The 23,448-nt window shown below is 56.2% G+C and overlaps 3 protein-coding genes and 1 non-coding gene across 13 annotated transcripts in view; 2 read left to right on the plus strand and 2 right to left on the minus strand.

Annotated features, from left to right (window-relative positions):
- The first annotated feature begins 423 nt into the window (after positions 1–423).
- OLFML2A (olfactomedin like 2A) lies at positions 424–6,462 on the plus strand. Of its 4 annotated transcripts, XM_040649153.2 has the most exons (9): positions 424–504; positions 1,402–1,480; positions 3,382–3,642; positions 3,722–3,829; positions 4,000–4,185; positions 4,278–4,524; positions 4,613–4,831; positions 4,914–5,099; positions 5,216–6,462. In XM_040649153.2, the coding sequence occupies exons 3-9, from the start codon at positions 3,406–3,408 to the stop codon at positions 5,815–5,817; spliced, it is 1,785 nt and encodes a 594-aa protein (XP_040505087.1). In that variant the 5' UTR covers positions 424–504; positions 1,402–1,480; positions 3,382–3,405; the 3' UTR covers positions 5,818–6,462. The 4 variants fall into 4 exon arrangements, with proteins under 4 accessions (XP_040505087.1, XP_046757801.1, XP_015135337.1 ...); XM_046901845.1 differs by having other exon boundaries at positions 1,402–3,642; XM_015279851.4 differs by lacking the exon at positions 1,402–1,480.
- On the minus strand, positions 1,873–1,982 carry MIR6712 (microRNA 6712). The gene has a single exon (NR_105583.2). It is a non-coding gene; the product is annotated as a microRNA 6712 (primary transcript).
- Positions 6,463–11,732: 5,270 nt separating the features above from the next.
- Positions 11,733–13,075, minus strand: RPL35 (ribosomal protein L35). The gene is made up of 4 exons (NM_204273.2): positions 13,038–13,075; positions 12,700–12,836; positions 12,429–12,510; positions 11,733–11,953 (listed from the first exon to the last, which is right to left on the minus strand). Exons 1-4 carry the CDS (start codon positions 13,038–13,040, stop codon positions 11,804–11,806), a joined length of 372 nt encoding a protein of 123 aa, NP_989604.1. The 5' UTR covers positions 13,041–13,075; the 3' UTR covers positions 11,733–11,803.
- The window catches only part of SCAI (suppressor of cancer cell invasion), a 36,631-nt gene continuing 26,181 nt past the window's right edge, over positions 12,999–23,448 (plus strand). For 4 of the 7 annotated variants that reach the window (XM_046901842.1, XM_046901839.1, XM_015279845.3 and 1 more), the window contains exons 1-3: positions 12,999–13,260; positions 13,770–13,814; positions 23,284–23,415. In XM_046901842.1, the coding sequence (XP_046757798.1) occupies positions 13,103–13,260; positions 13,770–13,814; positions 23,284–23,415 (335 nt within the window). In that variant the 5' untranslated portion in view covers positions 12,999–13,102. Of the gene's footprint in view, positions 13,666–13,769; positions 13,815–21,543; positions 21,645–23,283; positions 23,416–23,448 lie in introns of all 7 variants that reach the window. The other 3 variants (XM_046901843.1, XM_046901844.1, XM_046901841.1) reach the window with 3 other exon arrangements.

The raw sequence follows: 23,448 nt of genomic DNA on the forward strand, positions 1-23,448 counted from the left end.
CGGATATCCCCGCGGGGATCGAAGCTCCGCCTTCGTCCGCCCCGCTCCGCCCCCGCCGCGCTCTGCCCCCGCCCCTCCGGCCCGCCCCGTCCCACGCGGGGCCGTGCGGCGCTAGGGGGCGGCCGGGCTCGGGGCGGCGCGGGGGGCTCTGCTCCGTGGGGGGGCGGAGAGGAGAGGAGAGGAGAGGTGGGGCTGCGGGGTGGCAGGCGGGGGGCGGCGGGGCACGGCACGGCACCGCGCGGCAGGGCGGGGGCAGCCGCGGGCGGCGCGAGGCTGTCCGGCCCCGGGGCGGGCACCGGGCACTCCGCCGGGGCGGGCCGAGGCGCAGCTCGGGGCCGGTGCCGCCGCGGGGCCGGGGCGGGGCGGGCGGGGCGGCTCCTCCCCGCGCGGGCCGGGCGGAGCGGGCGCTCGGTGCGGGCGCTCGGCGCCGCTCTCGCCATGCGGGCGCTGCTGCTCCCGGCGCTGCTGCTGCCGGCGTTGGCCGCGGCGCGCGGCGCCGTCACGGTAAGGCGCGGCCGGAGCGGACCGGACGCGAGCGGGGCGGGAGCGCGGGGCTCAGGTGCGCGGCGCGGGCGGAGCCCCGGGAGCCGCGGGCGGGGATCGGCGGCGCGAGCGGAGCCCGGGAGGGAGCGCCCCGCGCGCGGCTCGGGAGACGGACGGCGCGGGTTCCCGCGGTGCGGCAGCGGCTGCGCTGTGCGGGGCGGCTCCCGACGCAGAGCTCGGAGGCTCCGAGCCCCGCACGCCGCCGCGCCCCGCGGCCGCCTCCCGCCCGGCTGCGCGCGTCGGGGCGGGCCGCGTCGTGCCGAGCGCCCGAGGACGGAGAGCGGCGGGGTTCCCCCGCGGAGCCGCGGAACCCCCCGGCGGAAATCGCATCGTGGCGAACGCTGCCCGGCGCTCGCTGCCGAACGTCCCCGTTTCACCAAACGGCACAAATTCGACGCTCGTGTGAGCGCTTTTGCGTAGGTCCCAGAAACGCGAGCAGCGCTGGGAAAGTTCCCCGGCTCACGGCACGGACACGGCACGGGGAAGCGGGGCTGCGGCCGCCCCACGGAACCGCTGGGTGTCCGCCGGCCTCGGCAGCAGCGCCCGCACTGAGCCGCTGATGCTCCTGACACCGACCTCCGCAGTGAGAGGACCTTTTTTTAAGACTTCCTTGTTTATAACCTTTCACGTATAAATAGAACATACGGTTCCTGTTTAAGGAAGCCGTAGAGCGGGCAGAACGGGGATTAATGTTACCGCCCGTGCAAAGGGAGCTCCCTTGTTGCCTGGCTTTAGGAGCCAATGCCGCTTCCCACCTCGGTTTGCTCAACCCCACGCGCAGCACAAACAACGCGCAGCAGTGCTACGGCGCCGTGCACGCCCCACCTAAGCGTGACGCTGAGCCCCGTTCCTCCCCAGAGCAGTGCTGCCAAGAAGCAATGGGAGGGAAACGGCACGGCCTGCTCTGCTCCCACGGGAAGCTGCCACCGGCTGGAAGGTGCGCGACTGCGAGGGCTGGGGCTGCTGCGCTCATGGTTCTGGGATGCTGCTGCGCATGTGGATTTCTGCATGGGCTGAGCCAGCAGCAGGGTTCCCTGTCTGGGAGGGCTGTGCTGCTGGCTCAGCCCATGCAGAGACGGAGGGACGAAGCTTGCAGCCCTCTCTCCTGTTTGCACAAGTGCTGACACGGCCACGGGGAGGTCAGCGGGGCTTGGAGCTGCAGTGTTTGCTAAGGAGATCTGCTCCCTGCCCACATCCCCTCGCTGCCCGCGGCGCCCTGCCGAGAGGTTGACGAGATCCTGTTCCATTTGCAGCGCTGCCAGCAGCCCAATGGTTTCCTCCCAGCTGCCGAATCCTTCGTTTCCCTATGAAAAGAAATGCAAAACATGCAGCAATGCTGCAACCTCAGGAAGGAGAGCCTCCCGCTCGTGGGGTGGCCGAGGGAGCAGTGCTGGTCACTGTTCTCAGCCACCACTGGGTCGGGAAGGCACAGTGCTGGCAGAAATGCTGCGGCACTGCCCTTTCCCACGCCTCATTGCAATCCTGGGGCGTGGAGGATGGGACAGCAAGAGTTAAAGCCATGTCCCAGCCCTGCCACCGGGTGTTCCCAGAGTGAGTCACGCTGATCCCATGGCCTCAGGGTCCTCACGCTCCCAGAGGTCCCGACAGTGCCTTCCCCACTGCACCAGGGTGCACCCTGCACATGGGCTGCAGGGGTAGGCTGAGCTCAGGGCAGACCTTGGCCAACCCAGCTAGGTGACCACCTGGCCCAACCCCAGAGTCCCGATGGACACCCATCACCCGGGTTTTGCTCTTTCCTGAGCCCTGGAGCAGCACTGAGCTCTGCATTCCCTCACCGAGGGGCTCACCAGGACACAGAAAGGAGGAGTGGCAGTGATCGGTGTGCCCATGACTGCAGGCACTGCCCTTCCTCACTTCCCCACTGGAGCTTTGTTGGGGAGCATTGTCCCTGCCATTGCCCTACCGCCCCACAGAGTGTTCCCGGGACGGGTTCCTGAGAGGAGGTCCTGCTACCTGCTGACCCCCAGGGAACTGTGTGCCCTTTGGGCAGCCTGCAGCACAGCCTGCAGCACACACAAACCACTTTTTCCAAGCCAGTGTCTCAGCCAAAACCAGCTTGCACAAAGTTTTTTTCGCATGGATGGGTGTGAGAGGGAACAGGCAGCCCTCTCTGCTCCACTGGCGTCACTCAGCTATGGTGCTGGCCCAGGGTGGGGAAATCTCAGCTACAGCTGCTGCGCTGCAGCTCCCAGCCCTGCTCACAGCATGCGGTGAGCAGTGCAGGACGGGAGCAAGTGGTGTTCCCCATGCCAAACCCGCGGTGCAGCCACCTCCGCACTGGGTGACGCACAGCATCACTGAGCCCGCATGCTGGGAGCATTGTTCCCAAGCAGGGCTGGGGAGAGAGCAGCTCCTTATCTGGAAAAAGCAGCCGACAGCACCCCGGGCTCGCTAGCGTGCGGCCTTGTGTGGGAACAAGGGAGCCCTTGATGCGCCGTGGGCCATGGGGGAGCCCATCCACAGAGCCAAGCTCACCCCGGGGCAGCTGCAGCTCAGCGTGAACAATCGGCCCTGTGTGGGGTGTGAGCTCCATGGCCCCCGTGGGCATGCTGCAGCACACGAGGGCAGAGCTGCCCGCCTGGGGCTGGCCAGCAGCTGGGAGATGGCAGCAGGAGTGGACACCCTGTCCCTAGGAACATGGTGTTCTGCTGCGGGGGTAAGGGGCTCTGGGCTTTGTCACTGTCACTTGGGTAGAGGACAGAGATGGAGCAGCCTGGGCTGGGCCGTGGCCAGGAGCCTCGGGGGAGGGACATGCAGTGGAAGGGGCCCAGCGGTGGCTGTTGGCTCCACGGGATCCGCCCCACTGCGTCCCCCCAGGCACTGGGCGAGGACCAGGTGCGGATGACCTCGGAGGGCTCTGACTGCCGCTGCAAGTGCATCCTGCGGCCACTCAGCAAGGACGCCTGCAGCCGCGTCAGGAATGGCAGCGCGCGCGTGGAGGACTTCTACACGGTGGAGACGGTGAGCTCAGGGGTTGACTGCAAGTGCTCCTGCACCGCGCCGCCCTCTTCACTCAACCCCTGCGAGAACGAGTGGAAGATGGAGAAGCTGAAGAAGCAGGCACCTGAGCTCTTCAAGGTAGCTCCCTGCCCCACGGCACCACGGCCATGCGTTGGGGCCCTGTGCTCCCCACCCCAGCCTGGCTCTCCCCCTGCAGCTGCAGTCTATGGTGGACCTCCTGGAGGGAACGCTCTACAGCATGGACCTGATGAAGGTGCACTCCTACATCAGTAAGGTGGTGGCCCAGATGAACACACTGGAGGAGGTGAGCACCTTTCTTTCCCACTGCGTGCCTTCATCCAGCCCAGCAGCACCACAATCTGTGGCCAGGTGTTACCTGGGTACTCAGGTCCTCTGGGGATGCTGTGGGCTCCTCTGTGGGGCTCCACACCTCCTCTCCTCTCCCTCTCCTCTCTCTCTCCATTTCTCTCCCAGACCATCAAGACCAACCTGAGCCGGGACAACGACATCATGAAGGAGAGCGTTCTGCACCTCGCCGACCAGATGAAGCGCTATGAGAACTACTCCGACATCATGATCAGCATCAAGAAGGAGATCTCCAACCTGGGCTACCAGCTGCTGCAGAAGGACGCTGCTGCCTCTCCCGACAGCAAGGCACAGGTACTCCCAGCCCCGCCGTGCTGCAGGCTTGCAGCAGTGCCCACATCTCCATCGTGGGGAGGGGTTGGAGGGCTCTGACTGGGCTCCCCCAGGACACGGCAGGTGGCCGTGGGAAGGAGGCGGTGCGGTTCCCTGCTGTCCGCAAGGCGCTGCCTGCCCGCACACCCAAGGAGAAACCACTAAAGCCTGAGAAGCCCAAGAAGGAAAACGCCAAGAGAGGGGGCCCGCAGCCCACGGCCAAGCCCAAGGTGCCTGCGCAGCATCAGACTGTGGTGCGGGGCATCACCTACTACAAGGCTGGGCAGGTGGAGGAGGTGCAGAGGGCGGCCAGCAGCCGTGGTGAGTGCTCAGGGTAGGGTTGTGGGGCTGTGGGCACCATCCCATGGCTCCGCGTGGCCAGTGCTGACCCCACTGTGTGTCTGCACAGAGAGCCCTGCCAGGGTGGTGGCTGTGCCTGAGCGGCAGGAGGAGCGGGGCCTCGCGGACACCCCATCTCAGCCCGGCACACGTGCAGAGCCCCCGCTGCCCCACACCACAGCTGCACCCAGCACTGCCCCGGCCCCACGCACCGCCGCCCACAGCCCCCCTGGCACCGCCCTCGGGGATGGGGCTGTCAGCACTGGGGGCCCTGAAGCGCCCAACAGAGGTGGGTGAAGGCTGGCGGTGTGGGTGGCTCCGGACTATCTTGGGCAGCACTGAGCCTTCCTCCCCTCCTCCTCCCTCCGCAGTGAAGGAGATGGAGTGTGAAGGTACCATCCGTTCAGTGGACCCCCCCATGGAGCACCACAGCTATGGGCGCAATGAGGGGGCCTGGATGAAGGACCCAGCGGCCAAGGATGATCGCATCTATGTCACCAACTACTACTATGGCAACAGCCTGGTGGAGTTCAGGAGCCTGGAGAACTTCAAGCAGGGTGAGGGCTGGTGGCGGTGCGGGGCTCCCAGGCTCTCTGTGCCCCCTGGCACCAGGCACAGCTCCGTGCCTGGGCTGTGGTCACCAGGAGCTCTGAACACCTCCCACCCCTCCCAGGCCGCTGGAGCAACCTCTACAAGCTGCCCTACAACTGGATCGGCACCGGGCACGTGGTGTACCGCGGCGCCTTCTACTACAACCGCGCCTTCACCAAGAACATCATCAAGTACGACCTGAAGGAGCGCTACGTGGCAGGCTGGGCGCTGCTGCACGACGTGGTGTATGAGGACACGACACCCTGGAAGTGGAGGGGGCACTCAGACATCGACTTTGCAGTGGATGAGAGCGGGCTCTGGGTCATCTACCCCTCAGCAGATGATGACTACGCGCAGCAGGAGGTGATCGTGCTGAGCCGCCTGGACCCCGGGGACCTGTCGGTGCGCAGGGAGACCACCTGGAGGACCGGGCTGAAGCGCAATGCCTACGGGAACTGCTTCATCATCTGCGGCATCCTGTACGCCGTGGACACCTCCAGCCAGAAGGAGGGGCAGATCTCCTATGCCTTCGACACGCACACGGACACCGAGGCAGAGCTGCGGCTGCCCTTCCTCAATGAGTACGCCTTCACCACGCAGGTTGACTACAATCCCAAAGAGAAGGTGCTCTACGCCTGGGACAATGGCCACCAGATGACATACCGGCTGCACTTTGTGGTCTGAGTGCTGGCCGGGGCCACGGGGACAGCCCGGCTCCCCAGGAGCCCCCTCCACCCAAAGCCCCACACTGTCTGCATCCTGGGGATGGGGTGGGGGAGCCCCTGGGTGAAGGGACACCCCCACGACGTGGTGGCTGCTGGGGCTGCAGAGCTGCGTCCCACCTCTGGCAGCTCTGGAAGCCCCGGGGCCGGGCGAGGAGCTCAGCCCTGTGTGTCCCCACACTGGGCGCCCACCCAGCACCGAGCAGCTGCACCCAGCCTGGCCCCTCTCCTGCTGCAGCCCTGGGTGCTCTTCGCCCACCCAGGACCATGTCCTGCAGGGCGGGTGCAGCTTGGGTGCTGCCTCACTGGGAGGAACAGCCACCGATTGCTATTTTAGAAGATGCAATTAAGATGCCTTTGCTTTTGCAGCTCATTAGCTTGTTATTTAAATGCATTCACAGGAGCTGTGCGCTGGCACAGAGCATTGCTGGTGTGACGCTCTGCCCTGCCTGAACCCAGCGCCCAGCACCAGGCTGGGATGGGCACGTGGCCATGGAGCTGCGGCCTTCGTGCTCCTCCCCAGGCAGGGCAAGGGGCCTGGATTGCTTGGCTTGGTTTCTGTCAGTTTAGAAGTGAACAGTATTAAAAAGTAACAGATATAAAGCCACGTCGTCTGCCTGTGTCGTTCCTTCCAAAGCCAGGCTATGCTGGCAGCCGGCAGCTGTGCCATGGCTGCATCCCGCAGGCGCTGAGCGCCAGGAGCACAGCCTGGCTCATCCTGAGGAAAAAAGAGGAATTTGCTGTTTCCAGGTCGGAGCTGCAGCCTGAGGAGGAACATCTGGGAGCTGGGATGGTGCCAGGAAATCTGCTCTCACTGCAACCTGAACAGAGAGGAGAACAGCTGAGCGTGGGCACAGGAGGCAGCAGCTGCCCCAACCCGCTGCAAAATTTAGCAAGCGAGACGCTGCCAGGGGGCCCCGGGGGGCAAAGGGGCGAGAGCAGCCCCAGGGCAGAGCACGCGTCCAGGGCACGGCTGAAGCTTCCTGCTGGCAGCGGCCCAGGATGGCACCGCACACGGGCAGCCCGGCGCTGTCCCGGGGCCGCGGGACGTTCCGCCCTGCGGTGCAGCGCATCCCCTGCTCAGCCGCCAGTCCCCACCGCGGGAAAGGAGCCGGCCGACTGTTTTCCCCCTGGCTGGGTCCCTGCCAGGCTTTTATCTAACGATCCCCAGCAAATCCCTGTCCAAACAATACAGATTTCTGACATTTTTCTGCAGTAAAGTAAACTCCCAGCACATCTCTAATTCCAGGGCTTTGTTGTTCTTCCGCGGGGGCTGCCGTTCTGTTCGGTGCTCTCTTGCTGCACCAATCCAGCGATGGGTTCGGGGTTTGGGGCATCCCTCCATTCCCTCTGGGAAAGAAACCAGCAAGAATGAAGCACGGCCGCACCGCGTCCCCGGCCGCAGCACTCGCACGCTGTGGGCACCCGCACGGCATTTGCGTGCGGTACCATCAGCGCCTCCGTCCCGCTGCCCAGAGCCAGGCAAGAGGAGGGAGCGTGGGGCCCGAAGGGGCGGGGAGCGGGGAGTTCCCAGGGTGAGGTTAATGAGAACCGCGTGGCCGGAGGGCAGTGCCGGCTAATTGCAGCTGCGAGGCCTCCTGCGAAGCGCCCCTCTGAGTGTACGCCCGGGCTGCCATTAACGCCGCTATAACCAGGAACTCCGCGCCCAAATGATGGACGTTTCCTGAGAGTCTTTCCCCAGTGGTTGCCTGCCCCACCGGGGCACCACGGCCCGGTCCCGTGGATCTGCAGCTCGCTGCCGACCGGCCCATCCCAGTGCTTTGCGAAGCGTCCCCGCCGCCTGCCCCGCTCCTGCCTGACACAGCGCCAGCAGCGAGCAAAAACAAAGGGCCTTTGTCTCCCCGAGGGGTTATTATGATGTGTTCTTCGGGCTTCCCCGGCCCCCCACCGCTCCACGGCTTTCTCTCAACTGAAAGTCACCCCGACGCCTTTCTGTGTTACCGTGTGCCGTGCGCTCCCCCGCAGCCGCAGCCACGGAGCCGCCTCTCGGCGCCTGCCCGGGGCCGGGACACGCGGCTGTGATGCCTGAAACCTCCCTGCGTGCCGCCACCGCCACGGAGCCGGGCCGGACGCAGCCCTGCCTGCCCCCGGTCTGCACAGTGCCACCCGCCCTCGCGCTGCTGGCCGGGCAGGGCGAAGTGGGACGGCTGTCACCAGGCGGGCTGCGGTGGGGACACGTGGCCGGGACAGGACGGGCTCCCGCCGCGCCAGACGCAGCTGACTTCCAGACATTCCTCCTGCGCGCGCCCAGCACCACCTCTGCTCATAACGTGATTAAGAGATTAAAATCGCTCCGCGCAGCAGCGAGCAGCAAATTAAGCTTGAGATGGGGACACGGCGGGACTGCAGGGCCCGAGGGCACGGTGACGCAGCGCCTGGCAAAGGGTGGCCGGGGCCGGGAGGGGGTGGCTGCGTGCACGGCGTCCTTTGCTCCACAAACAGCCTCTGGTCAGCGGGGCGCAGACGGATCCTGAGGGGCTGGCAGGATGGGTAGCGAATCAAATAAGCCCCAGTTCTCCTGAACCCTCTCTGCTTCCTTCTCAGTCACTGGCTGGGCTGTGCGCAGGGTACGGTGCAGGGTGATGCACAGCGTGGGCTCCAGGTGCTCTCCCAGCCGAAGCCAGCCCTGCTGCGCCTGCTGGAGGGTCGGTGCCTGCCTGGATCTGCGGTGCCAGGCACACCGGGACCCCCTGCGCCAAGCACCTCAGCCTTCATTCAACTCCAGAGCCCCGTGTCCACAGCTGCCATTTCCTGCTCCACCGGCCATGCCGGCCCCGGGCCGCACGAGGAAGGCTCCTCCTCCTGCAGGGGGAAGAGCACGCCTCCACGGCCACGTGCCATACACGGCATCGCTGGGAACTGTGCGGCCACAGTGCTTGGAGGATTCGACAAGGGGAATCAGCCCTTCCCTCGCTTCTTACCTCTGGCCAGGGCTGCCGATCTGGGGAACGAGCAGTGCGAGTCAGGCAGCAGATGGGAGCACGTCCTGGTGCTGTGCCCGCATTGCAAACGTGCTTTGAAGCCGGAGCCAGCTGCAGCGGTCTATTTTTATTGCCCTCCCTGACCCTTCTGTCCGCGCCGTCTCTGCTACGTGAGGGCCTGAGCTCAGCCTCCGCAGCGGCACGGGGAGGGTTTCCCAGCGCGCCTCGTAGGCGCGTCCCCACCGCACCACAGCCCTCGGGAGCCTTCCCGCCTTCCCGCCCGGCCCGCGGCTCCGCTCCCGCCTCGCCCACCTCGCGGAGCCGCGCGGCCCGGTGGGAGGCAGCCCGCTCCGGCCGCTCGGGAGGGGCGCTCCGCCACAGCCCCGCGGGTGCCGCCCCGCGGTCAGAGCCGGCACGGCGCGGCGGCCGCGTCCTCGCGAGGCCGATAGGCGGCTGCGGGGAACGGGGGGAGGCGGGCGCGTGCCCCGCTCGTCGCTCCCGCTGGAAGGGCCCTCCCCTCCGGAAAGAAGGAATGCCGCCCCAGCGGACCCCCCGCTGACGCCGTTCTCCTCTTCCTTCCCCGCAGGGCCTGCGAAAGACCGCACGTGCTGCTGTCACATCCCTGGCTGGGGGCAGACAGCAGCAGCCACATCACTTGAAGCGTACTCCGATGCTGCCACTAACACTGCATTCAGCTTCCCCGCATCTGCTTTCAAACCACACCGCAGCTCGTGCTCCCTCTCGACAGACGGCTCCTGGGATCACACATCAGTCTGGAATTCACACCCCACTGCTCAGGACAGGACTTGTGGGCCATCCGGACATCATCACCTGTGTCTGCTCCTCCATGACAGGAATGCTAATAGCCACCAGGCTTAGGGCTGCCCCAGCAGTGCTGGCACACAGAATGCCTCTCCAAAAAAGCCCAGACTCACCCAAGCACAGCCTGTCCCAGCTTGCACAACTGCCAGGATGCAGGAGCAGCCTCTCCCTCCCCAGTCAGACATTGGGCTCCTGGGACCGGTCAAAAGCCCGTTTCTCTGAATGGGCTGCTGCCGGCCACTGCAGGGTATTCACAAACGGGAAGCAACCTACCTTGTAACCCCACCTCTGTTTAGGTAAGGTGAGTATCAGCCTCACAGAGCCCAAGCTTCCACGCACAGTATGCCATCTTAAAGTGTGCTTCAGCTGCCTGGACCCCTGCAGGGCTTTAGCCCACAGCTTGCCAGGCTGCATCTCCTTTAGTGCCAAACCTATCATATTCAGGTCCACAGTAAGCTCTGAACAAAGCTATCACACAGCCAGTATTAGCATCATTGTAAAGCTATCCCTCCTAAGAGCTCAGTATATGGGAAATTCACTTTACCACACATAATTAGACCTCTCTCTGGTTAGAATTTATTTGAGGCTTAAAAATCCTTCATATGTATGCTGAGTTCAGCGAGCAGACTTGAGATCTTTTCCCTGAACAGAATCTGGATCCAATCTTTTATAAGGACTCCCTGATGGGTAGAGAATTTCTCCTGCTTGAATACATCAACTTCACTAACACAAACCATCACAACATTGGGCAACTCTTCATTACATCAGAACCAAAAAAGGCCTGCAGAATCAGAATGCCGGACTCCAAAGGACTCCAGCAGGGGACAGAAAATCCACATAACCAGTTCTATGCTTCACAGGTTAAAAGTTTGGAACTGTGAGACAGGGGAGCGCCTACAAACTCTCAAGGTAACAATATTCTGGTTGAACCAGCTTTCTCTGCCCTGGCTGCTGTATTTTGTTTCACTGCAATCAGCCTCCACATGCACACAGAAGGAATGCTTGCTCAGAAACGTTCATGAAACCCACATTTTCCTAACTCTTCAACTGTAACCAAATTTCCTCCGTTCCCATCTTGCATGCTAGCAATGGCATAGCAGGACAATTTTCATTCGAAAGAAATACCTTGCGTGCTATTAGAAATGGGTCATCTTTATACTCCTTTAACTCTGGCTGAGTGCAGGATCAGCCTGCAGATTTCACAGTAGCCTGTGCAGGCTATTGCCTGCAGGCACCTGCTGCAATCCCTCTGCAGCCCTGCACCAGCCATCTGGAAGGGAAGTGCTGCTACAACTTAACATGGAGATCTTAAAACAGACCTTTTGGTTTTATGTGTGACAGAGGCTTGGGATCTGCCATGCAACGCTTGTGATGCTGTGTAAGGACAGCAGCACAGAACAGTGTATTGCTGAACCTCAGAAGTCAGTGTTTATCTGCTAAACTCCAAAGAAATGTAAATGCTTCCTTACTGGCTCAGTTCAGTGCGTGATTCTTTAGCGTGCTTTGTCATGTCTGAAACAGTGCTCCTAATCAGACTCCATACAGCAGATTGGATCCTCTATGTAATACTGCAAAGACAAGATTTCAGCTACAATGCTGCAGTTCTTGGGTCTCCTTTTCTCTAAGACCAGAAGGCCACATGTAACTGCTCTACTCCCCAGAGATATTAGTTTAAAACTAAGTGGCAGTATGTGGCTGCAGTGCAAGTGACACCTCGGCTTTCCAGGCAGCCAGGGAAGTCTTCAGTTTCAAGGAAGCCCACTAAGACCCCTCAGCAAAGCAGCTCACCTCCACAGCACATAACTACTGGCACAAGACAAATGTTTGTTCTCGAGCTCCTTAAGCGCTGAATACCAGCTTACTGTAAACTGTGCAGTTTTGATTTTAAGTGAACCTCAAATTACATTTTTTTGCCTTACTGCTGAACCGGGTTCACAGATCTATATTTATTTGTTCGCTCTTCGCAGAGAAAAAAATCATCTTAAGCTGCAAATTATGCTAGTAAATCCATTAACAGTAAAAGCTCAAGCAGGCACTCTGTGAACCCTGTTTCTCTCCATGAAGCTGATGACACCTTTGTCTCACTGCTATTCAAGAGAACACCACTGACACCTTCCAAACAAAGTTCTATTTAATGACACATACCCAGCCAGTGTAGTTAAGAACTTCTGGTACACTGCACTCTTATGCCTTGATGGCATATTTCCGGACAGGGTACAGACGTTCTTTTCGCTGCTGTTTTTTGGTCTTCAGGTTTTCTTCATGTTTATTTAACCTGCGCCGCATGGCACGAGTCTTCTTCGGCCGCAGATCGAGAGGCTTATACTTTTTGCCCTGTTTTCAAAACATACAAGAGTTGAGGTCATGAGACGGCAATGTAGGGATCAGAAGCGTGAGCACACGGAGAGCCAAGCTGCCCATAAAGACTCGCAGCAGCTCCTCAAGCTTCTTTTAACTGGAGCTATCTGCTGCAAAACGTGAGCTGACACCAACTTCTTCACCGGTTGCACTAACTTCGACTCAGATGAGAAACCGGTCGTAAGGGCCCCCATTCCCAATACCTCTTGAAAGGTTATTTTTCTCCTATTCTAAGTAGTCCAAACCCCTAACAAGTAACATTTGGAAAGTAACCAAAAAGCCTTGAGAGAAAGAATCCCGTGGTTGCCTGCAACATAACCCCCACTTAGCTAACGGTATCTGCACTGCAGGAACTGCTCCTTCCAGAAGCAGGCCGTGCCTCGCAGGAAGGCCACTGCAAGCTCCCACTGAGCTGACAACACCGATCAGTACAGCAGAAGGGTCGACTTACTTTGTAGAACTTCCGCAGGTTCTCCTTCTGAGTCTGGTTGATCACGGTCAGGACTCGGGCAATGGACTTACGCACCACGCGGCTGCGAAGGATGAAAACAGAGCGGCTCAGAGGGGCGGAGATTTCAAACCAGGAGCGCTCCGCAGCACAGCCAACGCGCGTCCACGCCACCACCAGTCTGCATCGAGCCGCTCCACGCCGCCGCACGCAGCAGCAGCCCCGGCCCCGCTGCCCCCCCCGGCCCCATCCCCGCTCCCGCTCCCCCACTCACATTTTGGACAGCTTGGAGGCGGCCCCGCCCGTCACCTTTGCCACGCGCAGCTGTGACAGCTCCACCTTGAGGTCGTCCAGCTGCTTCAGCAGCTCCTCCTTCTTTTTCCCCCGCAGGTCTCGGGCCTTGATCTTGGCCTGCGGGCGGCGGACAGCCCGTCAGCCCCATCCCGGCCCTCCCGGGCCTTTCCCCGCACCGCGGCCCCGCGCCGCCGCCCGCCCCCACCCCTCCGCCCCCACCCCGCGATGGCGGCGAGCCCGAGCCCGGTACCGCGGCCGGGGCGGCCGAGGGCCCGCGGATGGCGGCGGATGGCGGCGGAGAGGGCCGGGAGCACTCACCATGATGGCGGCTCCGGCGCGGTCCGGGCGGAAAAGGGAAAGGGCGGCACCGGCGGAGCCCACGAATGGGCGGGGGGAGGAGGAGGGGCCGCGCGCAGCCACACCCCCGCGGGGGCACGGCCGGCCCGGGAGGGGCGGGGGCGGCGGCCGCCGGGAGGCAGCGGCTCTTCGGTACCGGCGCGGTCGCCGTCATCGCGGAGCCGCCGCTGTGGCTCCGGCCGAGGTGCGGCAGTCGCTCCCCGGTAGCGGCGGGAACGTGAGGGCGGGGCGCGCGGGCGGGACGCGGAGCGGCCCGGCTGTCTGCGCACCTCCCCGGCCTCACCGCAGGGTGGCGCTGCCGCACACCGGCCGCCTCCCGCCGAACGGCGGTACCGCGGGGAGAGAGGGGCCGTACGGAGTGACGGCCCGCTCCGCCAATCGGAGGACCGCGTGGCCGCCGGCCCGGCCGGTCGCCCAATGGGAAGGGGCGGGGGTGGGGCGAGGCCGGCCGGGACCGGCGTGAGGCGGCAGCCGCGCTCCGCGCAGCTCGAGCCTCGGTGGCCGCGGCGCCGGTGGCCTCTCCCGGGGCGGCGCGGATGGTGAGAGGAGCGGCCCGGCAGCGCCTGCCCCGCTCCGGCCCGGCCTCCAGGTGCGGGGGGCGGAGCGGCGCGGTCGGGGCGGGGCGGGCAGGAACGGGCGGTGCGGAGCAGGCCCGGCGGCGGCGCGCCCCTCACCGCTGTGTCGTCCCCGCAGAGCTCCCGGCCCGGCGGAGGAGCCCCGCCGAAAGCGGAAGCCCAGGTGAGGCGGCGCGCGGCGGGGGCGGGCGGCGGGGCCGCGGGCATCTCCATCTCCATCTCCCTGTGGGGCGCCGCGGAGGGGCGGGGGCACCGGGCTCTGCGTCTGGCGGGGGAAAGCCGCGACGTGACACGCCGGTGGGGTTTAGGCCTCGGTTCGCAAAACGATCGCGGTTGTTATGACCGTCTTCACTTCCCCGTCCCCGTGCCGCCCCTCCGCGGGGCCGGGCGGGCGCAGCACAGCGGTGCGGTTCCGCAGCGCCCGCGGTCCCTTCCCCGTTCCCGGGCAGCGCGGGTTCCGCTCCAGCTGTCCGCACCCGCGGCGAGGCCGTCGTGGAGCCGTTCCGGTTTGACGCTCCCCGCAGCAGCTCCTCGTCACCGCGTTCCCGTGCCGTACCGAGGCAGCTCGGGGCCACAGGTGGTGCGGAATGCCCTTGGGGGCTGAGCGCGGGTCCCGCCGAGCCCCGCTCCGGGTCTCTTACTGCCCCTGCGATCGCGGAGACTGAAGTCTGCCCCAGAAAAACATCCGCCATCAGGCTGTCGGGTTTTAGGTCTGGCTTTGATCTCTCACCGCACAGAATAGGACGTGTTTTTGTCTATCTAAATTATGCTTCCGTAGTGTTACGGTAGGGCTCTGAGCTTATCTCGTCGAAGTAATCCTTGTCCTCCGACCTGCAAAATGGAGCCATTGTCATAGGAAAGCCAGATTTTGCGAGAGCTGCCCAAAGGCAAGCCGTGGTTCTTGGTGTCGTGTCTATGCTGGTGCAGAGCAGCACCACTGGACCATATGATGGAGATAACGCTGGTGTAAGTAAATCTCCCAGCATGCATATGCCCTCCCACCATTCCCATGAGCAACAAAGCTGCAGCGTTGGTAGAGTCGTTGGGAATGGTGGGAGACCGTCCTGGTACGGCTGTGGCTGTGGAAGGTGGCGGATGCGGTGCTGTCTGTCACCCTGGGTGAACCCTCCTTGCGTAACCGCTGTGGCTGTGCTTAGACGGCGGAGGGAGCGATGGAGGAGTGAGGAGTGAGGCACCTGGCTGCAATTCATGGCACGGGGAGAAAAGGTGTGTTGTTTGGGAAATGGATAAGTCAGCCTCTTCTAAGGTTTGTTGATAAACTGAGTTCTATTTTGTTCAGAGAAATGGTGAGTCACTTAATGAGAAGAGTATAATTCTCCGTTCAGTCTGGGCTGCTGAAATAATACAGATAGCATATGCAAATGTGATAGCTGGGTGCTTTGCTGCAGAAATATAAAAGCTATTCACAGAAATCAGATGGAGAGAAGAAATATTTGGCTGTGCTACGCGGTTGTCATCATTGTTTGATTTTGAAATGTAGGTACAATACGCAGTCCAAATTCAGTCGGCAATCCGTTTCCCTTCCAGACGTTGGAAGTTTTTCCCACAAAAATGACAAGTTGGGGAAAGCCTTTACATGTAAGGATGATACAGTTCTGTGTTCTTTGTTTGATGAGTTCACCTGAGGATCTAAATTTACAGCAGATAAAATGCTGAAAGTATTCACCGATGGAAAGAGTGCATGGCTTGTTTGTGTTGTTGTTTGCTTCTGTATGACTGTATTATTTGGTGGAAGGAAGTAATAAAAATGATGAATAGCAATTCAGAATGTTGGTAATCTTCACAATCTGGATGAGTTCTACATTGAGATATGTTTTCCATAACGCTGCACTGAAGGCATGGATTTGCTGAGGTGGGGGATGGGGCACCAGAGCTCTCTCCCTCCGCCGTGCAGTGCCCGCAGCCCTGGGCTGACTGCGGCCGTCGCACTCCTGCTCTCTGCATCGCTTTGTTCTGGTTTAGCTCTGCTGGCTTTAAATGGAGCTGTTGTTAAGGCACAGGGTAAATGGGTAAGGGAGATGAATTTGATCATCTGGACACATGACTTTGGCTTGTTTTTTGCTGTGGATGGTGTCCTTTAGGCAAGAAGGAAGAGTTCTGGTGTGAAAGTGTTTTCTGAGGCGATGTTACTGCCTAAATATTTAAGGCTTGACTATATTTTTGGAAAAAAAAAAAAGGCAAAATACAGCCACCAGTTTTATCACAGAAATCTGTGTGTTGGTGTCTTTTTTCACAGAATTTTCATAGTTCATTTTACAGATATGTTTAGTTAGAGTGAGCTTTGTAGGAGGAAAACCAGGACATCTACATGCGATTTCTGCACTCATTTTCTTCAGTAGGTTTGTCTAAAGACATTCTGCAGGCTTACCTCCCGTAGCCAGGCTGCTTGCTCTGAGCACATCAGCTCTCTTCTGGATTTGTATCTTTCAGACAGGCTGGGAACAGGAATGGTGTGTGTTGCAGCAGAAGGAAGCTGTCTGAAGGAGCGGACCAAGTTGCGTGTGGGAGCTGTGTGGAGGGTCAGATGGAGGTCTGCTTCCATAAAGTATGCGAGGCAGCTGCCAACACAAATATTACCTAGCAGCTTACATGCACTGAGAGAGCGCAGTTCGGTCCTGTAACAGGAGCAGAACAGAATAACCTGGTTCCCTGAGGATATCAGTCAAGAAGGGAAGTGTGCGATGCCAAGAAGCCTGGATGGAACAGCGGGTTCAGAGGACTCCTCGCTTGAAGTACTTTTAATTATTGCTACTATTATAATGGAACACAGACCAGAAGCTGATTTTCTATATAATTAAAGCAGCAGTCAGCAGAGGGATTTCTCTGCTGCCAGGTAATGGTCCAGGAGCAGTCTCTACTCTGGAGAAATTCCCAGTGATGCTCTCTGTACAGTGTCTATGCTTGCTGGCAGCTCACTGCCAAGAATTGGTTTGGAAGGAGGGTGAGAACTGACCTGACCAAAAGGCTGTCCCTCGCCTGTGCTGTGTTCTCTTCTGTCAGCGTGAGGTTCCTGTTGGAAGGCGGCCACCTGCACCTTGGCTGAGAGTGCTGACGAGCTGGAGCATGCAATGACAGCTGCCCATGGGTTCACATGTTGGCCCGAGCTGCCATTTGGGCTATCTAGCAAATGGCTGGCTTTACTATGAGGAAGTCTCCTAATTCTCTGCACCACGTAGCAGCAGGTTCCATCATATAGCAACCTTTCAGTTTTGAACCTGGGAGCGTATATAAAAGAGTTAACACGTCGGTCCTTTTCTGAGTCAAGGAAAAGAAAAAACAACTATCTTGCAACTCGGATGCTTTTCAGGAACTTGGCCGCTGCGGATGGAAGAGGCATGTGCTTTTCCACACTGCTCTAGGTGATGGCTTAGTTCAAGGGGGCCCAGATTTGGCTCAGCCAATAGTTGTGTTGGCGTCCTGCCATCAAATGTGCATAAAATGGAGCTGGCTGCAGCTCCCTCCTCGCTCTAATATGGAGGGGCAGCCCAGAGGGACCTGGGGCCCCCTATGCTTTGCTGTAGGTTGTCTTGGTTATGAAAGTTAGATGGGGCCGGGCAATTCCTGCAGCATGCACTGCTTCATTGTGACTTGACGGTTGCTTTTGAACCCTGGGTTGTATTGGTTTGTGGACTTTTCCAGATGTGTGAGGTTTGTGTCTCATTTGCAGACTCTTCATGTGCTCTTATGGCTTACGTGCATTGCCACAAAATCAAGATAAAACATGACTGGCATTTTAGCTGCTCCAAGCACATTGTGTGTAAATAAACCACTAAATCGTTTAGCTTGTGAAATGTAAATACACACGGCTCAGCCCGCGGCAGCTGATGGTGTTTTTCTCTTTCTCCTTTTCCCTCCTACCTCTGCCAAGAGCAGGCTCGCCTGATGTTCTTTTTTCCCTACTGCTCTTTCATACAGAGCAAATGACTGCTAAGCACCATGTAGGTGGCATGCAGGCACCACTGCAGAATCAGTCTTTGAATTAAGAAATAGGTGCATCCTCTTCCACATTCCTTCTGAACCATTTTTTGGGATCCCTGGACTCTGATGGCCCAGAAGCTCTGCCTCGGCCTGACATTGAGCTTGAGCTCATCTTTGATCACAAACGAGTGAAGTCAGTGCAAGGGCAGAGGCCCAGCTGGGAGGGCATTTTTAGCCTTTGCCCTTTCTTCAGCCTATACACGAGAGGTCGTGAACTGTAGCGAAAGAGGGATCGCAGAGGGCACAGAGAGCACAAGCGTGGAACAGATTGCCACTGGCAAGAGCGTAAAGGAGAGAAGCAAAAGTTCTTTGTCACAAAGGTAACTGGAACAGGACAGTCGCATCCCGTGGTGGTACCATGTCTCTTGTGTAAAAGTGAGCTGCTGGGGTGGGGTCTGGATGATCCCTGGATGTGGAGGACAAGCAGGGACAGATTTCTGTCTCTCTGGTGTGGTACTGGTGAATGGCTCCATGTTGTTCCAGGGGAACAGGTGCCACAGCCGCAGTTCTGCATGCAAACAGGTATGCTGACAGCAATAAAAAAAAAGTACAACAAAACCTGATCCAATAGATTAAGCACTTCTTCGAAACTAAAATTATCAGGTTGGCACTGTGTTCTAGATGCTCAGATTTGTTTGCCTCAGAGTGGAGCAGAACTCAGAGCATTGGCCATGTCCCTGCTGGGTGTCCTGAGACTCCTGCTGAGAATGGGCAGAGGGTGAGGCTGGGCTGGGCCTGCTGGGTGTGCGCAGGTTGGACCTCCAGTTGGTAGTGCTTGCTGTTGTGTAATGCCGGGACTCTCACTGAGCAGATGACATGGAAACACGGTTGGTTTTCCCAAAACATGCACTGTGGCTCTGAGCAAAAACACGGGCTGAGAATGCCTGTCTGTAGAAGGAAAGAGGCAAACAGCAAATGCAGATGTGTTACTTGACAAAGGCAAGTGCTGTGAACTAAAATACTCTTATTTCTCCTGGTCAATGATGGCAGCATGATGCTGGTCCATCCACCACAGAGCAGCAGCTTCTTTTAATTTGTTTTTCCTTAGAAGATGATTTGGGAAAGAATGTTGGCATAATGCAGAGGCGGAGTTTTTTATCTTTTATTTTTTCTTTTGCTGGGTGTTGCTGTCTGGAGCCATTTGTTTTTGATGCAAGAAATGAAACTCCAGATCAGCAAGATTTTAGGAGATGTTCATGTGACAGGAGCTGCCTTGTGGTACATCTGTCACAGAAAGATGAGTTCTGGTGCTCATGCTGATTAGCATAGCCAACCCCAACCCAGCCTCATTCACTGCTTGGTTTTCGGTTTGCTGTCATCAGGTAGGTGGGTGATAAACACAAGAGCAGTGCTTTTGCCAAAGAAGAGATTATTTTCCTCTCCCTCCTACTCCCCTTCCCAGCATCAATTGTCCTGGCTTGCGTTAGGCTTCCATCCGCTGTCCTGTTCTGAAGGTTGTGTGTGGGTTATTTAAGGGACAGAGCTGAAAGCTCAGTGATCAAAACAACTGGAGCTTGAAATAAAATATGAATTCTTGTTCTAATTTTAGCTGAGAAGCCTCAGTGGGTCACATTGATTACTTCTCCAGATAATAATACATTTGTTTATCTGCATAATGTGAACGTTTATCATCTAAACTTTTATCTATGAGAGGCTGGAACTCCACAGAGAGAGTATTTGCAAAGTGCATGAAGTCACCTGCTACACATGTGATCTGCTTTTTGGAAGGGTTGCTTCTGAAATATCTATTCATGCCTATGGTTCGGAAATGTAAGGTTGCTCATGGAAGTGCTGGCTTGAAGTACAAATGTCTAAAATTCTAAGTTCTGGTTTGAAGTAAGACAGGTTGTTTGTCACATCTGTGAGGTATCAGCGCTCCGTATCACGTTCAGTAGTATGTGCTTTCATTGCTTTGTTAAAGGACAGAGTAAATGTGCAGCAAACATCTGTAAAAGGAGATTGCTCACCTCTTGCAGTACAAGATGAGAGTTTGAAGTCTAATGTTGGTCTCTAGTGAGAGGAATGTGTTTTTCAATTGACCATTTAAGTGAAATAGATAAAGCACTGCTAATAGGTACTCAGAGCTTTTATCCTCTAATATTCATATGATGAGGCTGTCCTGGCTGACTGGAAGGCAGAACCCGTGGTTCTGAGCAGGAGCCATGGCTTGGCAAAGGAGAGGCTCACTGTACAAAGGCTGTCAGGAGGCTGAGGGACCATGTCCAGCCAGCTCTGCTTACATAGCTCTAGCCCCTTGTTTTGCATGCTAAGAGGTGATACGCTCCTAGCTTCCATGTGTATGGAATGCCATGCAGCTGTGGGATCACTAATTTTTCTGTGGAATGAGGTTTTGTCTCCTTGTAAGAGTCAGTGGATAAGCTGTGACCGCCCTCTTCTATCAGAGAGCTGAATTGCAGGCTAAGTAATCCTGGCTGAGTAATACATCTGGCTAAGGAGATGTGCATGTAATACAGTTATTTAACATATCTGTGCTTGGCTTCCATTGTTAGCATGATTTATTTAAGCTAGGGTATTCTTTCACCATTCACAAAGCGAGCCTTGCTTTGCAAGCTTGAGCCTGAATACCAGGCTGGTTGGGAGTGCATGCCTTTGACTTGAGCAGCATTTTTCCCTTCCAACCGAGCCTGGAGAACCTTAGCCAAAAGACAGCAGACCACAGGGAAGTGGAAACGTGTGTGATGTAAGTGACACATAACTTTAAAAAAATAAATACTTCCTAGCATCGTGAAGCTTTCATCCATTTCCCATACAAGCCTTCCTGTTGCGTTTCAGCTCCAACTGCTCTGCGAAGTCTTGGTATCCTCTGGGATGCCTGCAAGCCCTTCTGTCCTGCATGCTGCAGTGGAGTGAAGATGACATCTTGAACAAAGATGGATGCTCTTCTAGCATTTTAAGTGGCATTAGGGGTAGTGCTGGGGATTGTATGGTGCTTCATGTCATTCTCTGTTTCTCACTCCTAATCCTGGCTTTATAATACCCCTTTTTAGTCTAAACTCAAGCTTCTGGTTGCCTTAATACAACTTGTGGCCTGCTTGCAATGTGCATCTTTTTCTTTCCTGAACCTGTGTATCGAGGAATAAAATGAATGTTGTAGTGGAATATCTCCATGGGATACTAATTTTTCAAGGGGTCTGCAATGTCAGAATGTGCTTAAATGTGGTTTGTTTCCTAGATCCCTGCAGGGATCTAGGTTGTTCTCCCTGATTTTCATCATTTTTTCCAACAAAAAGAAAAGGTTTTTCAGCCCTCTGCTTCATGAATAGGCTCAGGTTCTCATAGTGATACCGATGTCACATCATAAAGCTGAATAATCTCCAAAATGTTTTATATTCAGCTGCCTGATCTCTGTTTTCCTTTCCCCCCTCAGTTCTTCTGATTTCCCACAAATTAGCATTGTGCTAAATAATTAGGGACTGTCTGGGCTCGGCACAGACTTTCAAAGTACATCTTAACTGCCTACAATCTGAAAAGTCTTTTTTTTTTCCTTAGTTCAAGCATTCTCATGTTTTGTTCTTGCCTAGCTTTTTATGGTTTCTCTGCAAGAATTTTCTTCTGTCTCCTGATACCTTTTAAAGCAGCAGGCAGTGAATTCTCTGGCTTATCTTTTATTGATTGCATAAACAGCCTTATTTGCAGAGGGTCTGATGGACTCTAACACGGGAATTGCAGTTGGTTTTACTTGCCTGCTCCTGGGCCAAGAGTCACTTGGCCAGTGCTGGCAATGGTTGTGGCAGATGAATAGTGTAATTTAAAGTAGCATGAGATGGAATGGACTGTACCATTGAATTAAATTTTGGGAATACTATACTGACTGTATGAAGTGTACTTTGCAATTTACGCAAATCCCTCAATTTTTAAAAATGTATCTGAAGTTACTCTAGAGTGTCTGACCTACCCCAGTGGAGTGCTGCAGGACCAAGGGCCTCGCTGCAGGATTTAGCTCAAGCTTGCTGTGGAGCACACAGGACCTGGGGTACTGTCTGTCCTCCTGAAACTCCTGAATCACCTCCTGGCTGCTTCTGACCTCTGTTTGTCAGCTCCTCCCATTCCCCTCAGTTTCCTATGTTGATGCTCTCAGTTCTTACTGTTATGTGTTTCATGCTGTGTGACCATAAATGCTTAGAGATTTAAGACGCAGACTGGTGCTTCACAATATTCATGTTCAGCTTTGCTGGACTTGTACCAACAGGTTTTGACATCTTTTTGGTGTGTTTTGAACTCTTACGTTGTCTAGCACCTGTATTGCAGTTACCTGCAGAGATGCTTGCTACATTTTTCTGGAACTCTTCAGCAAGCACTTTGTGCAGTGCACCCCATGCTCTTGCAGTAATGCTGTGCTGCACGATCATGTAGGTGTTCAAAACCAAGTGAATGTGTGTTGCATCTTGTCTGACCTGGAGAATCATGGCAGCACATGCTTGCTGACATCCCCAGAGCTGCTGGAAACCACTGATTTCTTCTGCTTTTGGTGGGAATTAAATACTCTGAGCTATCTCTTTAGTCTGCCTAGTTGTTGAGAAGGTTTATCATTGTAATTGATGGAAGATACTTGTGGGTACTTTCCACTGACTGTAAGGAATTAGCTATGCCATTTTCTGGCTTGAATTGGGACTTTGGGGTAATTATTTATGCTAACAAGGTCCAAACAGAGCCTCTGCATGAGTTGAAAACTTATTTAATAGAAGTGCCTACCAGGTCTGGTAGAGAAGTTGCTGGAAGTAAAAGCTCTGCATTGGCCCAGTTAGGGTTGTGTTTAACTTGCACTAAAATTTTTTGAGAGCACAGGAGAGCCAAAGACCTGGCAGCAGTTTTAAGATATGTTTTCTGCTGTTTTTGAGATATGTGTAGCTTACTTTTGGCTGTTAGAAAGTATAATCTTTTGTGTATGAATGTTTTAAGTCAGACTTATAAAAGCCAAGCTGCCTTTGTAGGTGTTGATAGTCCCTTACTTACGATGCAGGTAATCCTACTGCTGAGTATCTTAGGTTTTTTGTTTAGGTGATTACTGTACAATATGACATTTTGCTCCCATTAACAGTAAAAATAGATTTGCAGATATAATTGCGGGCAGTGCAAGCCAGGGAACTAAACAGTCATGGGAAAACACAGAGGAAGCAGGATACATATATGCGTATATATTTATCATTTTGTCCAAAATTGCTACGTTATAACAATAGCAGCTAGCAAACGACAATTTTCAACAGTCCCAGAAGAAAATGAAATGTAAACAGAAGTAGGGCTAGTGCCTAGATACAGCAGGGGATAAGCACCTCTGCAGAAAGGCAAATTTAGAGAAGATTTCTCTGCTTATGTATGAAGTGTTGTTTATGTTAATATCCTTTTATTGGCAGTTTTGTGTTTGTGAGTACAGTCCTCAGTTACTTTATTTTATGACTCTTGTGCCATTTTTAATTTTTCTTTTGTTATCTATTACATTGTGCAGTAATTAGTCCCATGCTTTGGTTCTCAGCTGTTTTAATGACTCTTTTTTAAGAGAAACCTGTGGGGGAATTGCATGCTTGTTGTCACCATCCCTGTGAAACATGCATGTAGTCTGGATGAATTCACAGTAGCCCTCAATTACTGAGTAATATTCTTTTTCTTCTCCATAGGACTGAGTTTGCCCTAAAAGAAATCATGTCATCAGGAGGAGCTGAAGATGATATTCCCCAAGCAGAGAGGAAAACAGTAACGGATTTTTGCTACTTGCTGGATAAATCTAAACAGCTATTCAATGGCTTAAGGTTAGTGCATGTTTATTAGAATTACTTCAGAGA

Source organism: Gallus gallus, chromosome 17 (assembly GCF_016699485.2).
Source record: "Gallus gallus isolate bGalGal1 chromosome 17, bGalGal1.mat.broiler.GRCg7b, whole genome shotgun sequence".
Lineage (NCBI taxonomy): Eukaryota > Metazoa > Chordata > Aves > Galliformes > Phasianidae > Gallus > Gallus gallus.

What these genes read in the sequence shown, in the direction of transcription:
- OLFML2A (XM_015279850.4), top strand. Translation starts at nt 3,268, where the DNA reads ATGGAGCAGCCTGGGCTGGGCCGTGGCCAGGAGCCTCGGGGGAGGGAC. An exon ending in AGATGAACACACTGGAGGAG is followed by an intron (nt 3,830 to 3,999) that starts GTGAGCACCTTT and finishes TTTCTCTCCCAG; the next exon opens with ACCATCAAGACCAACCTGAG. An exon ending in CCTGGAGAACTTCAAGCAGG is followed by an intron (nt 5,100 to 5,215) that starts GTGAGGGCTGGT and finishes CACCCCTCCCAG; the next exon opens with GCCGCTGGAGCAACCTCTAC.
- RPL35 (NM_204273.2), bottom strand. An exon ending in GCCTCCAAGCTGTCCAAAAT is followed by an intron (nt 12,511 to 12,699) that starts GTGAGTGGGGGA and finishes CATCCTTCGCAG; the next exon opens with CCGCGTGGTGCGTAAGTCCA. An exon ending in ACCTGCGGAAGTTCTACAAA is followed by an intron (nt 11,954 to 12,428) that starts GTAAGTCGACCC and finishes TTTTGAAAACAG; the next exon opens with GGCAAAAAGTATAAGCCTCT.